This window comes from Pyrus communis, chromosome 9, assembly GCF_963583255.1.
Source record: "Pyrus communis chromosome 9, drPyrComm1.1, whole genome shotgun sequence".
Lineage (NCBI taxonomy): Eukaryota > Viridiplantae > Streptophyta > Magnoliopsida > Rosales > Rosaceae > Pyrus > Pyrus communis.
The window spans coordinates 24253099-24269409 of NC_084811.1; the positions used below are offsets into that span (position 1 = coordinate 24253099).

Here is a 16311-nt window from a genome sequence, read left to right on the forward strand (position 1 = left end):
ACTTATTTTTTCGGTTACAAAATGCAATTAATTAATATATTATACACCAAAAGATTATATAAAGAGGCAAGTTGTAGAATGGTTAGATCTATGGACATGGTACTATCTATTTCAATGCGATTTGAGAGTTTAATTTTTTCACATATTCTCAGTGTAACATGATTTTAGTCGATATATTAATCCTTGTAATCTTGCATTTTTAGTGAGCTCGACTTTCAACAAAGTGCTTAAAATATTTTTATGGTTTTGCAGTTAATTATATTGTATTGCAATATTTTTAAACCTAGTTTGAATAGTCTATAAATATGTCTATATAAGGGCCTTTATTCAATAAATGAAAATACCATACTTTTTTTTATATAAAATGATCCAATCTTCAATGGAAAATATCATTGATTAAACAATAATGAATGAATTCGTAACAAGGCACCAGTAGGAAGTGGTCAAAAAAGTGATATTTTATTTATTCATTATATATATATTGATAAATCAACCATAATTAGATATCGAACTCTGTGTTTTATAGTAATTGATTTTAGAACTCAAACACTCAAACGTTTGTCATTGCACATACTGATCAAATGTTAAAAGTTAAAATTCAAGTTCGGAGAAAGCAATGGTGTCAAAACTTTGGCTTGTTGGTAAACTGAAAAAACGTATTTAGCTAGAGGTTTCATTGATAAATATTCCTTGGCCCCTTGGGGCCCTGATAATCATTATCAAATTGAAGTTGGGTAGAAGCAGATAACAGCAAAAGTCAATCAAGGAAGCTACGTGGAACCACCTCAATTCTCTACTGCTAACAAATCACCATCCCTCCACACGCTGATAGTCTCTCAAACAGAGAATTCCCGCGCACACAAAACGTACCACTTCCGCCTTCTAAAGCAACCGCGTTGTGTTGCCACCTCCCCACGCGGCCTCGCCGCATTCCTCCCTTATATATACCCACACCACGCTTCACCGTCTCATCTCTCATTCTTCTCAGCTACACCCATTTCACTACTTTCTATTCCCTACAAATTGTTTGCTGTTCCTCCGACGTCCTCCGCTATGTCAGAGAAACAAGCCCATTTGAACGGGGCCTACTACGGCCCCTCAATCCCTCCCAAATCCCAGTCCTACCACCGCCCTGGCCGCGGCGGCAGCGGATGCCTCAGCTGCTGCTGCAGCTGCATCTTCGGCCTTGTTTTCAAGCTCATCATGACCGCCGTCGTCATCCTGGGCTTGGCGTTTTTCATCTTTTGGCTCATCGTCCGCCCTAACCGTGTCAAGTTCCACGTCACGGACGCCACTCTCACGCAGTTCAACTTCTCCAACGACAACACCCTCAACTACGACCTCGCCGTCAACCTCACCATCCGAAACCCCAACAAGAAGATCGGTATTTACTACGATCGCATCGAGACCCGGGCCTTTTACGAGGATCAAAGGTTCAGCACGGTTACCTTGACGCCCTTTTACCAAGGGCATAAGAAAACGAACGTGTTGAACCCCGTGTTCCAAGGCCAGCAAGTGTTTGTAGACTCGAAGGCGCTTTCAGAGTACAATCAGCAGAAGAGTACTGGGATTTACGAGATCGATTTGAAGATTTATCTTCGGATTCGGTTCAAACTCGGATCGATCAAGACCGGCAAGTTCAAGCCCAAGATTGAATGCGACTTGAAGGTTCCCTTGACTCAGAACGGAAATTCAGTCGGCACTTTCCAGACTAAAAAGTGCAAAGTTGATTACTTCTAATCAATCTTCACAGCCTACGATTGATCGATCGAGTTCATATATCTTGTTGTTCATTCAGTTTTCGGTTTTTTTTCTTTCTTTTTTTTTTTTAATTTCTGCTACTATTCTTTTGTTTTTTTTGTTTTTGGCATTATTATTACGTTACTAGGTAGCTCTCATATATACAGAGATGATTATATGATTACTTTTGATACCTACTTTGGTTACGCATGTTCATAAATAAATATTGATGGATTATTTTTAGTGGTTAGACTTTTGCTTTCCGTGATGCATGGTTTTGAAATTGATGTTTTAGTTACACTTGTTCAACGTTCATGTTCATAAATAAATATTGATGGATTATTTTTAGTTGTTAGACTTTTGCTTTCCGTGATGGTTATCAAATTGATGTTTTAGTTACACTTGTTCAACGTTTCATTTCTTTCGAAAAAGATAATCCACCACTAAAATCTCTTACCATTTCTAATTCTTAACGGTTGAATATTGTCCTTTGGAATAAAACTTAAAATAATAAATGAATTGCGAACGCATGCAATCTAATTAGAATTGTGAACCGTTGATTGGTGAGTTATATACTATGTAATGTTCACTTCAATCAACAGATATCAATACTTACCATCACGATGGAGAAACTTACTTATTCTGATTTCAATGTTTTTAAAGAAACTCTCTTAATGTGAATAGTTACACGAACAGAGAGATAACAGAAACACACTAAAATGGATATATAGGGAAGTATTTTCTTGAGCATTGGCGACTCATGTTAGCTGTCTCGTCTCTTCGGCCACTTATTCTATGTCACATGGGCTAATTTTGCCGAAAGAGGAGACAGCACATTGTAAGTCGAAGTCGAATATAGCAGTACTCCTTGCTCTGCTTGTACAAAATGAAATAGTTGATTCGGTCAGAACTTAATCAAAGATTGAATGTTAAAAAATTATAACTTTCTAGAGCGGTGTATTTCATCCTATGTACTTAAATTCGAGTCTTTATCTTTATAGTTTAGATTAATTTAGTGTAAAATATCATATGTATCGAAAAAGATAATCTTTCTAAAACTTCTGCGAACTCTTACCGACTGCAGATTTGACTTAACATACTTATAAACTATAATTGTCTTCTCATGTTTTCATATTAATTAAAAACAACTTGGTAGACATAGTTTGGTGGCTAGCTTTCGTTGTTTCAATGGAACAGGGGGGAAGAATTCGTGAATGCTTATTCATTAAGGTAATACATGCTTATTATATATATTCAATCCTAATCACAATTAATTTTTTTTTATTTTATAAAAATGCCCTTTATTTGTTGTGTGACTCCTTCAACGAAAATTACATATAATGTGAAAAGACGCTTAAAATCTTACCTCCTCATTGAATATTGAGGAACAAATTTCTGCTGATACCACGTTCATATTGGTCAATTTGGTCATTTGCCTCTCTGTTAGGTTGATATGCATATTTGCTATAGTATATTTACCTTATTTTAAGTTTTAATATTATTGCCTGAACAAAAAATTAATCAGCAAATGGGAAGATAGAGAAACTACTGAGAAAGGGTCAAAATTCAGCGGCCGGAAATCATAGCAAAGAGACAAAAGAAAAATTAAGCCTTGATTTTATAGTCTGTACCATTATTGTTCAAGTATTGATATTCACACACTCATTTTTATTTTTTACATATTTTTTTAATTTTGAGCCGTTATATCAGATGAATTGAAAAAGAATAATGACTAAATATTAACAAGTGTATGTGAGAAGTAAAAATGAGTGTGAATAGCATTATCCTTATTATTCTAGAAAATTGTTATTGGCACTTCAAAAATCTTATTGTGCACCCTAAACTTTCTATTGTTAGAAATAAAAATACATTTGGGAGAAGTGTAGGATTTGTAGAGTGCTAATAACAGTTCCCTTATTCTATTCCCATAAACAATTGATCCCCCAGAAAAAAAATTCATTCCCTTACTTGTCCGTATCTTTAACCTTGACATGGTATCGTCGTTTCCTTTTCTTTTTTTTTTCTTTTTTTTAACAAATGATATTATCTACCCGAGTAATGCTAGGGAGACTCAATTTGTAAACTGAATGACATGAAAGTTGGTTATTAGATTATTACTTAATCGTTAATAAATGTGCTTATTTTTTTATTGGTGACACCTCATTTAGTTTGTTTATTTAGTCTACAAATTTGATCCCTAACATTACTCTTATCTAAGCTAAGGGGGAGAGGGATGTGCTACCAATAATGTGATTCAAATTAACCTTTGGCGAGAATTGAACCTAAGACCTCTCATTATACGTGAAAATGAATTAGACCGTTATATTAAGTGACGACATAATATCGTAGTTTGTTTATTTACTGCGGCTGAATACTCGGCCGACACAACATTGGTGTTTCACTCATAATTACATTGAGCCCCTTAGGATAAAATCACCCTGCTTTTGACCCGCTTACCTGAAGTGTTTTAATGAAAATAACCTCGCAATATAATTTCACTTAATCAATATTTATTTAATCACATGGGATATTCTAATGAAGGCTGCCGCTGATTCACTATGTTTATGCGGTTGCGAGAAGTTGATCGAATATTACAATTTGTTTTTATAATTAAAAAAACAAGTTATTACGCGTTTTGGATTAAAATAAAAAGTTTGTAAGATCCTTTTCGTTAGTTTTCTATTGTACATATGTCTTGTTCCTTAAAGAAATATAGCATCTTCTTTTAACAAATGATAGTATACTACACTAAACTACATGGAACGAAATCGAAACGGAACCTTGAATGCAAATACAACTACTCTTAATCAACTGGGCTACAAATCACTTGAAGAGAAATATAATACCTGATTACCTAAATGTTTTTCCAAATTCTAGTGAGTGGGTTGTGAGATGGCATTAAGTTGTTAAAAAATTTGAGAATAACCCATCTAAATTTGGGTTATTTTTCTTCTTTTGAATTTCTTTTTATCAAAACCACAGAACTAATTTGGTTAAAGCTGCATGTAAAGGTTCTTTCTTTTTGTTCGTTATATTCATTGGTTTAGCACCCAAACCCAACGCTGAGGCCCAAAGCCGTGGTATAACCTTTGACATTAGGAGTCCAAAAGATTTATGGGGTTGACCAAAAAAGAAGGAGAAAAGGCCCAATCATTTAAATTCTATATCCAAAAATATTTCAAATTTAGTTGAAACTTTGGTTACCCAAAATAAGCACCCTAGCATGAGATGAGCGCATCTCTAAGAGGCTCTTTAAAATCTTTTAACCAAATATTATACAACTCTTTCACTAAAATATAAATTGATAATTAGGTAGTATTTTAACCGTTCGTGATCATTACAAATTTACCAGTTTAATCTTTCGTTAAGCAAGAATACAAGTGTGTAAGCCTATCATTAGGGGAGCAAACTGAAGTTCGTTCTCTAATTTAGTGTTTTGTCTTTGTGCTAGATTAGCCCAACTTTGGACGCTCTTATAGCAAGTTTACTAATCTGTATTCAAATTGAGGATGAATTGATTTGAGGAGGAATTAAAATGATATTCCGAGCACTGGAGTGTTTCATATTAAAAAACTCAGCTGGTGTCGTAGGACGATAACCATCTCTCCACTCATTCAGATGATAACGACTTCGTCTATAAGGTGCAAGAAAACCTTTTCCGTTTGTGTAACCACCATCAACTACATAGTAACAACCTATTGTTGACAAAGAATTAAATTGTCAAACTTACAACTTTATATCACTTGCAATTCAAAAGCTAAGAATTTTAATTACTAAAAAAAGTTGTCAGTGTTACCATTAGGGATTTTCAATCCATTTCTCCTAGTCACAGCATCTCTAAGAACTCGACCATCATGTACGGACCCTTCCCATCCAGGTAAAACATATATAAACTACATGTCTGGAGTGCAGACTCCCAAAACATTCATTGCTATTTCATTTTTCCTTGTGCTATACTTTGGTTTATCACATTCTGGTACATGCACCTTAACAGGTGTTCCATCTAGTGCACCTAAGCAATTCCATAGTATATAGGACGCTAAATTAACAAACTAAACTATGAAATAAAAAGCTAGTAATTACTGAGTAGTGTAGGCATGTAGATACTACATACCTTAAACCATTTCCACTTTGTGTTGGTTGAGTTCTCAGGGATAGGCTCAGGTGTTTGCCATAAATCCTTTTGGCATCGAATCATTGCTTTAATACACTCATGGAAATACTTACTAATTGTTCGACCAAACCTTCTAAAGTGGTGGTTAATTGTGCGATTGGTGTGCAAGAATGTATAGAAAAAAATGCAACCATCTCCTCTATAGACACATTTCGAGTAGCTCGTAGTTGTCCTCTAGTCACAAGAACTTTACATAATCTATGAAAGGATCGTCTATCCATTTGTAGTTCAACAATACATGTCACATCACTCTCATAAATTAAATCATGTAAGTATTCTAATTGCTTGTAAACTCTTATAACTGTTTGACAAGGTGAGGGACTTCTAAGGCACTTTTGGAAACGATACCAAGAATAGAAACAAGAAGTAGCACATGCAACAAATATAGTTCGAAGATAGACAATCAACACATTCAACGCAGCATGTAATTTCTTCTTTGTGGACAAACTTAGACAAGCCATTAGTCTACACAAAATAATGAAGAAAAAAAATTTCATGGAGGACCTCAATGAACAAGTTAATAAACACATCTGCAAACTGAAATAAATTAACATTACAGAACACAATCAGTCACAAAAATTTACATACAGGGAGCATGAACAATGCCCTGAATTCCAAACAGATTTGTTCAAATATTTACAAAAATTTACTTACTGGTTATCTTATTTCCCTTCGACTAATAGGTTATTTGCTAATACTAAGATTGAGGACTTTCTCCACATGAACTTGGTAAATTAAAACAATCCTCTAACTTTTCTCCCCGTTGTTGATAGAGTGATAACATAATTTACACAACACAAATTGTAGTTCAAAGTTCCTTTGCAATAGCTTTAGGTGTTTAATATCCATTTTGTTGTCACATATACCAGGGAATGGAAGTTGACCTGAATACGCAATGAGCCCCTAATAGAAGCAATGTGAATAGCTACAAAATCTCACACTTTTGAGCACACCCAAATCGAAATCTAAAGGAACCCCATTTAAGGAATCCATCATTTTTCTCCCAATCTTTGCAAATATCATCGCATTCAGTTAACCAAATCCCTAAAAGCAGACCAGCAGTTTCCCATAAACGCCAGAAACTCAAAACTATTAAAAAAATCTTTCTGCAAGAACATTACTTTGGCAAACTTTGTCTTCTACAATTGAGCAAACCAGCTAATTATTCCTCCCATTTCAAATTTAATGGGAAAACAAAATACAACCCACTACAGAACAAGCAATGCAAATCTGAGATTCAAGCGCAAAACACTGAAAAACCATTCCAAAAGTACAGAAAGAGAGAGAGAGAGAGAGAGAGAGAGAGAGAGAGAGAGAATAGAGCAGCTAGAAGAAGCATACCTGATGCACAAGCAAGAAATCTGAGCAAAACCCAACTCACAGTCTGAGCTCTGCTTCCTCCAGTCCTCCTCCTCCACTCCCCTCTTCTGGAAAAAAAATATAAAATGATTCTTTGATTCCTCAGACGGTAAGCTCAAAGGAAAACAAACAAAAACTCCTCTTTCACTCTCTCAGTTTTTCACTCTTTCACTCTCTCTCTCTCCCTCTCTCTCTCTCTCTCCCCCTATTTCACTCTCAAGTTTTTCGCACACCAAAAAATAAAAATAAAAAGAGAAGAAAATTGGAAAAAAAAAAAATTGCACGAAATCCTGGAAAGAAAATCCATCGCGGAGAAGAAAGAAACGCGCAAGAAACGAGCAGCGAAACGCTGATATTCATCGAGCTCTATGAGCACAGAGATAAAAACGCAGAAGAAGTAGAATTTACCTATCCGTAATTGTGACGAGAGTCGCGGTTGAGAGAGGACAGAGGCCTGCGGCTGAGAGAAGATAGAAATGAGCTGGGTGAAAAGAAAAATAAACCTAGGTTAAAAGGATAATCTTGGAAATAATGAAAATAAGTGAGGGTATAAAGGGAAAATAATTATCATTCCAATTGCTTGGGCAATTCGGAATCCAAATAACTTGTATATGTTGGAAATCCAAATCCTTCAATTTCAGGAATTTGATTCCATTGTTTGTGTGGGCCTCACGCACTTTTGATTCCTCCCAATTTTAGTAAACACATGTATAATCCGTAATCGGAATTGGATTTCTTATTCTCATTCCGATTATGGGTTAATAAACACGCTATTAAGGTTCTACTTCCCGTTAACGCATGAAGTTATTTATTTTAAATCTTAAGTATTTTTGCAACAAAATAATTTGTTGCCTTCGACAAATTCTTTCGTCCAAACCTATTATAGAAGTGAACTCTTTTTAAACCAAAAGTTCAATTCATCCACGATTATTTTATTTATCGCGAACTATTTCGTCAAGTTCTAATGTGATGAAATAATTTAGTCGCTTAGGTTATTTATAACGGCCAATTGAGTTGTCGTCACAGATCTTATCTAACGACAAAATTTAAATTGTGTCTAATATCCTCCACCGATGGGATTTTTGTGAAAAAAACTCCAACCAAAAACTTTCGTAGCGCACATTTCCAACATGTACTTTTGTCGCCTCATAACATCTCCAAAAGAGATGTCAAAATATCAGTAATAAAGGTAACAAAAAACAGCATTAATGTTTTTCAACTGAGAAGCCAAATCTAATGTGGTATAACATGGATTGACATCTCTCCCCCTTACTGCTAAATTTGACAGCACATTCAGATTTGTTTAATTAATTATTAAATAATTTTTATTAATTTTTTATTGTTTAAACCATTATTCTTTTGTTTCTTTTCATTCCCAATGCAAAGAGAATACATATGAATTATTATTTTATATTTAAAATTTGACATATCGGTTGGAGATCAATAGTTTAAAATATACGAAAGTACTACTTAAGCTTTCAAATTTGAATTTTAAATTTTAAATTTGACATCTCTTTTGGATGGTCTTGGCATCCCTCCTTGGTCAACTCCTTTAATTTGCCCTTAATGGCTCAGATTGTCTCATTGCTTTTTTTTAGGGATCAAGATCCTTTCCTGATCCAAGGATGAGGATCCTCATGACCAAGGAGTGTGAGCCGTTGGATAAAAATCCAACAGCTATAATTATTATAACTTTAAAGGGACCCCCTGTTTGTAGCCATTGGATTTTCATCCAACGGCTCACACTCCTTGGTCATGAGGATCCTCATACAAGGATCAGGAAAGGATCCTGATCCTTTTTTTAGTGGTCCAACCTTTCTTCCATTTAATCTCCACCCTCCTTCAATTCCTCAACAGAGTCACATAGTGTGTAGCTGTACAGCCCCAGACCAACTCTCATCCCTATCAGTCCAGTCGTCGTTGCTTCGTCGCTGTTTCTGTATGTTCTTCGTCGATTGAGTTTCATCCCCGTTTCCATCGATCGAGGTCCTTCCCACCCACATGACCATCTCCGTTGATCCTAGTCTGCTTTTTTGTAGTTTGAGATCCTTCAAGATAACCTCTAAGGAGATATGTCGAGTTTTACTTGATTTGGGTTTTTTTGCATGTGGTTCTAGTCAGGAATTAAGTGGATACAAATTCTACATGTGGGATTTTCTGCATCTTGGTTCTAGTTAGGATTTTGTGCAATAAAGAAATAGAACAGAAACACAAGCTTTACTCAATACTCGTACACTGCCTTCAAAAATTTGCATTAGGTTTTTCAGATTGGAATTAGATCAGGAAATGGACCCGTTGGGACCGACCCATTTGGCCCGTTTCAAAAGGGCCGAGTTAAATCCGGTTCCATTTTCGAAAATATGATGACCTGTCCCGTCCCGTCCTGTTTCACTTCCAAACGCATAGGGTCCAGTTTCACTATATTTGGGCTGACCCGGCCATGTCCACCCCTATATTTGATATTGTCCCGTCCTGTTTCACTTCTAAAACAAATAGGGTCCGGTTTCACTACATTTGGGCCGACCCGGCCGTGCCCACCCCAAGTTTTGATATTGTTGATGCAAAGAAAAACCAATGAGATAAGATTGTAAAATCATATAAAGACAAAAATGCAAAAGATATATTGCAGTACATCCACACTAAATAACTTTCCCATTTTTACTTTACTAATCACGTTGATTATATTTACATTGTACGAGAGGGATGTAAGAGGGAGATTGAGAGGAATATCTAGAAAAAAAATATATATATTTGCCGATTAATCCTATAAACTTGTAATGCGTAATTTTCCTCCTGAATATTTGCCGAGTAATCACTCTCTTGAATTATTATAATTATTCAATCTCTTCATTTCATTAAGTTTTTAAATTTTCCATCCAACATTTTATTATCTTTACCGGGTGTTGTCCATGTAGGAAATTTACAAAGGGTAAAAAAGTCAATTTGCAAAAAAACTACCCCCAACTTATTTTGCTTTCCCTTCCCTTCCCTTCCCTCCCCTAAATTCCTAACCCAGCAAAACAGAGTTTGGCTATTGAAAAATTAGTAGAAATTCCTACTAAAATGCTAATGTGACTAGTCGGCGGTTTGGCCCACTTTCAATTATTTTCTCTTTTTTACAGAATTAATAAGTTTGAAAAGTACCTCTCAAAAAGATTAGAATTCTCTCACTTACTAATCTTCTCCATTTCTTAATTGCTCTCTTAAACTTTTATAATTACTCAATTTCTCCATTTCGTTAAGTTTTCAAAATTTTCATCCAACATTTCATTATCTTTACCTTGTGTTGTCCATGTAGAAAATTTACAAAGGGAAAAAAAGTCAATTTATGAAAAAACTACCCCCAACTAATTTTGCTTTCCTTTCCCTTCCCTCCTCTAAATTCCTAACCCAGCAAAACAAAGCTTGGCTACTGAAAAATTAACGGAAATTCCTACTAAATTGCTAATGTGACTGGTCGTTGGTTTGGCCCATTTTCAATCTTCTTCTCTTTTATACAAAATTAATAAGTTTGAAAAGTACCCCGCTAAAAGACTAGAATTCCCTCACTAGTTTTCTCCATTCCATGATTACTCTTCATAACTTTTATAATTATTCAATTTCTCCCTTTTGTTAAGGTTTCAAATTTTCCATCCAACATTTCATTATCTTTACCGCGTGTTGTCCATGAAGGAAGTTTACAAAGGGAAAAAAAAGTCAATTTGCAAAAAAACTACCCCCAACTAGGTTTGCTTTCCCTTCCCTTCCCTCCCCTAAATTCCTAACCCAGCAGAACAAAGCTTGGCTACTAAAAAATTAGTGGAAATTCCTACTAAAATGCTAATGTGACTGATCGTTAGTTTGGCCATTTTTCAATCCTTTTCTCTTTTTTTTACAGAATTAATAAGTTTGAAAAGCACCCGTCTAAAATACTAGAATTGCCTCACTTACTAATCTTCTTCATTCCTTGATTACTCTCTTGAACTTTTATAATTATTCAATTTCTCCATTTCGTTAAGTTTTCAAATTTTCCATCCAACATTTCATTGTCTTTACAGCGTGTTGTCCATGTAGGAAATTTACAAAGGGTAAAAAGGTCAATTTGCAATAAAACTACCCCCAACTAATTTTGCTTTCCCTCCCTTCCCACCCATCTGCTCCAAATTTGCCCTAAAATCTTAACCCAACAGAACAAAGCTTGGCTACTGAAAAATTAGTGAAAATTCCTACTAAAAGCTAATGTGACTGGTCGTTTTCAATCCTTTTCTCTTTTTTACAGAATTAATAAGTTTGAAAAGTATCCCTCTAAATGACTAGAATTCTCACTTACTAGTCTTCTCCATTCCTTGCTTACTCTAGAAAAAGTACTCACTCGTTGCCTTTTCTAGCAAAGCCATCATCTATTTTTTCAAGGAAAGTCATCATGCTTTTTAAGTTATATTTTTATGTTATCTCCGTGTGCCATTTTTGTATTAGGACATAAAAAGATGAAATAATAATACATAAGAGTACTTTCACCATTGATTTTCCGTTTCCAATGATATGCGAAGACAACTATAAGTACTCGTGAGCATAATTTGGCCTAGTGTAGGGCAAATGGACGTTTTAGCCCTTTGTATGTTCAGTATATGGACAACACGTGACAAAATAACTAAATGTTAGATGAAAAATATAAAACTTAACAAATGAAATAAATTGACTAGTTATAAAACTTACAAGTTTAAGGAGTAAATCCATGAATACCTTTGCCTAAAATGAGGGAGGGAGAGCTCTTTATAGGACAAGGTCTCGTCCTCCCCCTTTACACATTTCATCTGCTAACAAAGAAAAAAAAAAGAATTATATGCTTCATGTCTACAAAGTTACCAATGACGTTCTTCAACCTACAAGTCCCTCGGAAGAAATTCAAAGAAAGTTCAAATATATTCATACACAAAGCATCTGTAGTATTAAGGACATCCATATTACAGTAGAAAAGAAACTAATTACGGAAAATAAAAGTAAAGAAATACATGCACTCAGTACGACATACAGGTTGTCGAGCAGAAATACTCATATACTATAGGGCAGACGTAATAAAACTGGTAGAGCTCTGAACCCTAATCGGTTCTTCATCCGCATTCAACATGGCATCTAGTTCCTTCACAAATATCTCCATCGCCGCGGCCGGCAAACAAATCGGAACCACAATCCCATCTTCCCCTCTGTTGTCTCTAAACGGTATGTAAAAGCTAGCCACTCCAGGTATTGCCCCGACCCCGCCCTTCGCTGGCCCACCATAAGCCGCTTCCCCCCAACCAAAATCCACTTCTCCGAACCCAGCACGTGTCACATCCGACATAAGGTAAGAATTCACCACGGTGAAGTGGGGCCTACCCTTAATAACCATGAGGTCAGCCAACGACCTCATGTATTCCTCCGTCACGTCCGCCTTGGCCTTCCTCACCAGCTCCAACGCGTACCCCAATGGGTTGTTGCATAGCCTCCCTGCCGTCGTCACCGCCACCGGGAACGCAAAAGCGTTGCCGTAATAACCCACCGGCAACGGGGGGTTGAACTTGGACCGCGCGTTTACAATGCACAACACGCGCACCTCCTCATTTGGGTCTTTCTGGAGCGCGATGGTACGGCAGCGCCAGAGGCAGGCCGTGAGGACCTCGAACGTGGAGCACTTACTGAGGAACTGCGGGACAAATCTTCGGATGGCGGACACCTCGGTGGGGCGGAAGAAAAAGGACCGGTGGACCATGTCATCAAGTGGAATTATGGTGCCCTTGGTGTCTTCCACTTCTTCGTACTCGCGGTGCGTGCATGTCACACGGGGTGGGTAACGCGCATTGAGCAGCGCCCTCTGCCACACCGGCTGGACGGTCGGAGAAACTGCGCCACGCGCTATCTCTCCCAAGGCCTTCATGAATTGGACGAGCCCCGCCGCGTCGCTCATGGTGTGGTTAAGACGGAGGGCGACGATGAAACCACCGCACTGGAGCCGCGTCACCTGTTTATGAATTACGATAAATACTGTTTAGTTGAAGGCTACGTTACAACAAACTACTCTACAAACAGGACAATAATTGTCCTGAGTTTCCTTAACTTTATCTACTATCATGAAAAAGACAATAATATGTAGTCTGCTCCAAAATAATAGCTGATATAAAAAGAAAAAAACAAAAATGACTGATGTGTACACATATGATAAATATTGATGCCACCTGTCTGTATTTAATTTTTCATCGATGACAACTTAGACATTATTTTAGGATTTGAATTTCATCTAGATTGAAATGATAGAGATTTTAGAGATTTTCACATCTTAATCATTCATTATGTACGTGCAATCAGAAATTATTTAAATTTTTTTATTTAAAATTAAATACAAATAGTATATCACGAAAATTAATTATACGATATACGATGAACAGCTATGATGTGAAGATCCTTAAGATCTCCACAAATAAATCCGAACAAGATCCTCTTTCATTATTTTAAGTACCATATGTCCGACATTTTTAAAGTTACAAACCTACGTAATCATATAAAATAGTTCAAATTTTATGTTTTAAACAAAATTATTGCGTATAAAATATAATTATACCTACCTAGTCAAGATACTCTTTTGGGGCTTACATTCAAGATGTTATATACTCTTTTGGCCATCTAGTTTACTGTTAGTACCTAAACCATTGTTCAAACAATCATGCATGTGATGGACCACACACGTGAAATTTCTCCATAGATTTTTATCGTGAATGATAGATTACAATTTTGAAACTTTCTCAAAAAACCATCATGATCTTTTAATCATGGATACATGACAGATGACAAGTTTGAAAATAAGAGAGAGATGGATGCCTAAATATTATTTCACTACCACTACTACGAAGAGCAATATAGATACTTAAAATATAATTATATAACATTATTGCTTCGTTTGGTTGGTTGAATGAGATTTGACATTAGAGATGTGATTAAATTGACAGAGATTTATAAGACATAACCTGTAACTCAGGTATAGAAATAGGTTAGACAACCCACTCTATTGTGGATTTATAACCCATCATGTCTAGTCCTGTATATCTCACATTTTGACACAACAAACAACGGACTAGACTCAAGTCTATTTTAATTGATCACAATCTATCTCATCCATCCTACCACAAGAGGCCTATATTTACACGAAAATATTGATGAAATTTGGTGTAACTTACACTATGAACAAATCACAATAAATTAGTATCAAATTTGAAATTCAAGTAGGTTGTATTTAAGAACATTCACTTATAAAAAAAGAATTATTATTGGCACTCTAAAATTCTCATTTTGCACTCCTAATTTTCTATATTTAAAAAGGTAAAATACATTTATGAGAAGTGTAAATTGAAAATTTTGAAATATCAATAACAATTCTCTAAAAAAATTACTAAATTATAGTACCAAGTTACGTTAACCAACATTTATTAAGCGATTCTAGTTACACGTACTAGTTTTTTTATATATATCTTGGCACTTCTAATTTTTTACTGACGTTCACACTTCTAATTTTTTAATTTTTATATTATTAATGTCAGGGTAATCAACTTGTTGGCCAGAAGACAATTAAGTTGATATTTTATCATTTTTATGAATCCATGTGTATCGTACGTCTATTGTTTTTGGATAAGAAGACATTTACTAAATAACGTACTTGCAGTGCCAGAAGACAATTAGTACAGAGTGAAAAATGTTAATGATGAAATTTTGAGTCCTTACTTTCTATAAAGTACATACGTAATCGTACCTGAATTAGCAGGAGTGGGCAATTAAGAACCCCATCGGAACCAGGAACATTATAAAGAAGCTCCTCCAAGCAAGGGAACGGTGGCTGAAGGGCGTCACCGAATTGCTCTAGGGTAACGTCGGCATCAGCCTCAATGAACATGACACCCTCAGCCGTGCATTCCACCGTGAGCTTCCGGTCAGGTCCCTCCCTGAGCCTACCGGCAAAAGGGTAGTAAAACACTAAGGTTTGTGCAATTGCCTCTCTAAGGACATGCACAGGATCCCTTCCTTGCATGGAGGGATCGTATTTATAAAACTGTATCACGGGGATCTGAAACCGAAGACCTTCTTGGTCATCGATATCAGAAAGTTGTCGAAACTCATATGGCGTGGCCTTTGCCGGCGCCACCAGTTCTGGTTGGCGCCTCCGCACTGTGAAGACCAAAGAATTAGGAGAAGATGCCATTTCCTGAGTGAGAGAAAGTTTTGGTGGTTATCACACTAGAATATAGACAGGTTGTAGTGGTGTGGTGTGTACTATCGTAGTTCAACTTCGAGAGGTTATTTATAATGCGCCAGAGGGCAATGGGAAGTGCGAAGGCATGCCCTACAACTTTTTTTTTGTGTGTGCATTATTTGGGTGGGTGGGTGTGAAATTGCATTGTAAATTTCATATATCTTTTTCTTTTGTTTCGAAAAAGACGTGATGGTGGGCTTGACTGGAATTGGTTGTTAGGAACATACACTTCCATTTCCTACTCAATTTCATTGGGGTTTTGATCGGTTGGACTTGAACCTTTATAATAGACCTGGACTAAAAGAAATAGAGAAAAGAAAGACTTGACCTGAATTGGTTGTTAAAAATTGTGTTTAGACACTTAAGGAGTTTGTAGCGTGAGGTTCTCCCACCCCTAAATTGTCGCTTGTGTTAAAAAAAAAAAACCCTTGTCCACATGTATGGAGAAAAAATGGGAGCGAAAGAGATACTGATCTCCCTAGACTGGCATTAGAGGGGAGCAGATGGACCCAAATGACACACAAATTTGTTTTTTTTTTTTTTTTTCTGTCGTATAATTCGATAATATACAGATATATAAACAGTTTTATGGGTCTATATCCAAATTAACGTTCATTGAAGCTAGCTAACATCGATGTTTTCCTAGAGTAGTTCCAGTTTCAAATGCCGCAAAAGTTTTCAGTTAACAAAAATTAAAAAGTAATGAAGGATATGAATTTGAATGTGATTTGACCTTTCCAAAACATTTTATTTAGTTCCCGTTGGGTTGGGTGGGTGTGAAGTT

The 16311-nt window shown here is 36.0% G+C and overlaps 2 protein-coding genes across 2 annotated transcripts; one reads left to right on the forward strand and one right to left on the reverse strand.

Annotated features, from left to right (window-relative positions):
- The first annotated feature begins 958 nt into the window (after positions 1-958).
- On the forward strand, positions 959-2069 carry LOC137745913 (NDR1/HIN1-like protein 3). Its single transcript, XM_068485946.1, has one exon. It carries the CDS (start codon positions 1054-1056, stop codon positions 1738-1740), a length of 687 nt encoding a protein of 228 aa, XP_068342047.1. The 5' UTR covers positions 959-1053; the 3' UTR covers positions 1741-2069.
- A 10087-nt stretch (positions 2070-12156) lies between these two features.
- On the reverse strand, positions 12157-15564 carry LOC137745253 (benzyl alcohol O-benzoyltransferase-like). Its single transcript, XM_068485172.1, has 2 exons — positions 15030-15564; positions 12157-13250 (listed from the first exon to the last, which is right to left on the reverse strand). The coding sequence occupies exons 1-2, from the start codon at positions 15474-15476 to the stop codon at positions 12312-12314; spliced, it is 1386 nt and encodes a 461-aa protein (XP_068341273.1). The 5' UTR covers positions 15477-15564; the 3' UTR covers positions 12157-12311.
- Between the last annotated feature and the right edge of the window lie 747 nt (positions 15565-16311).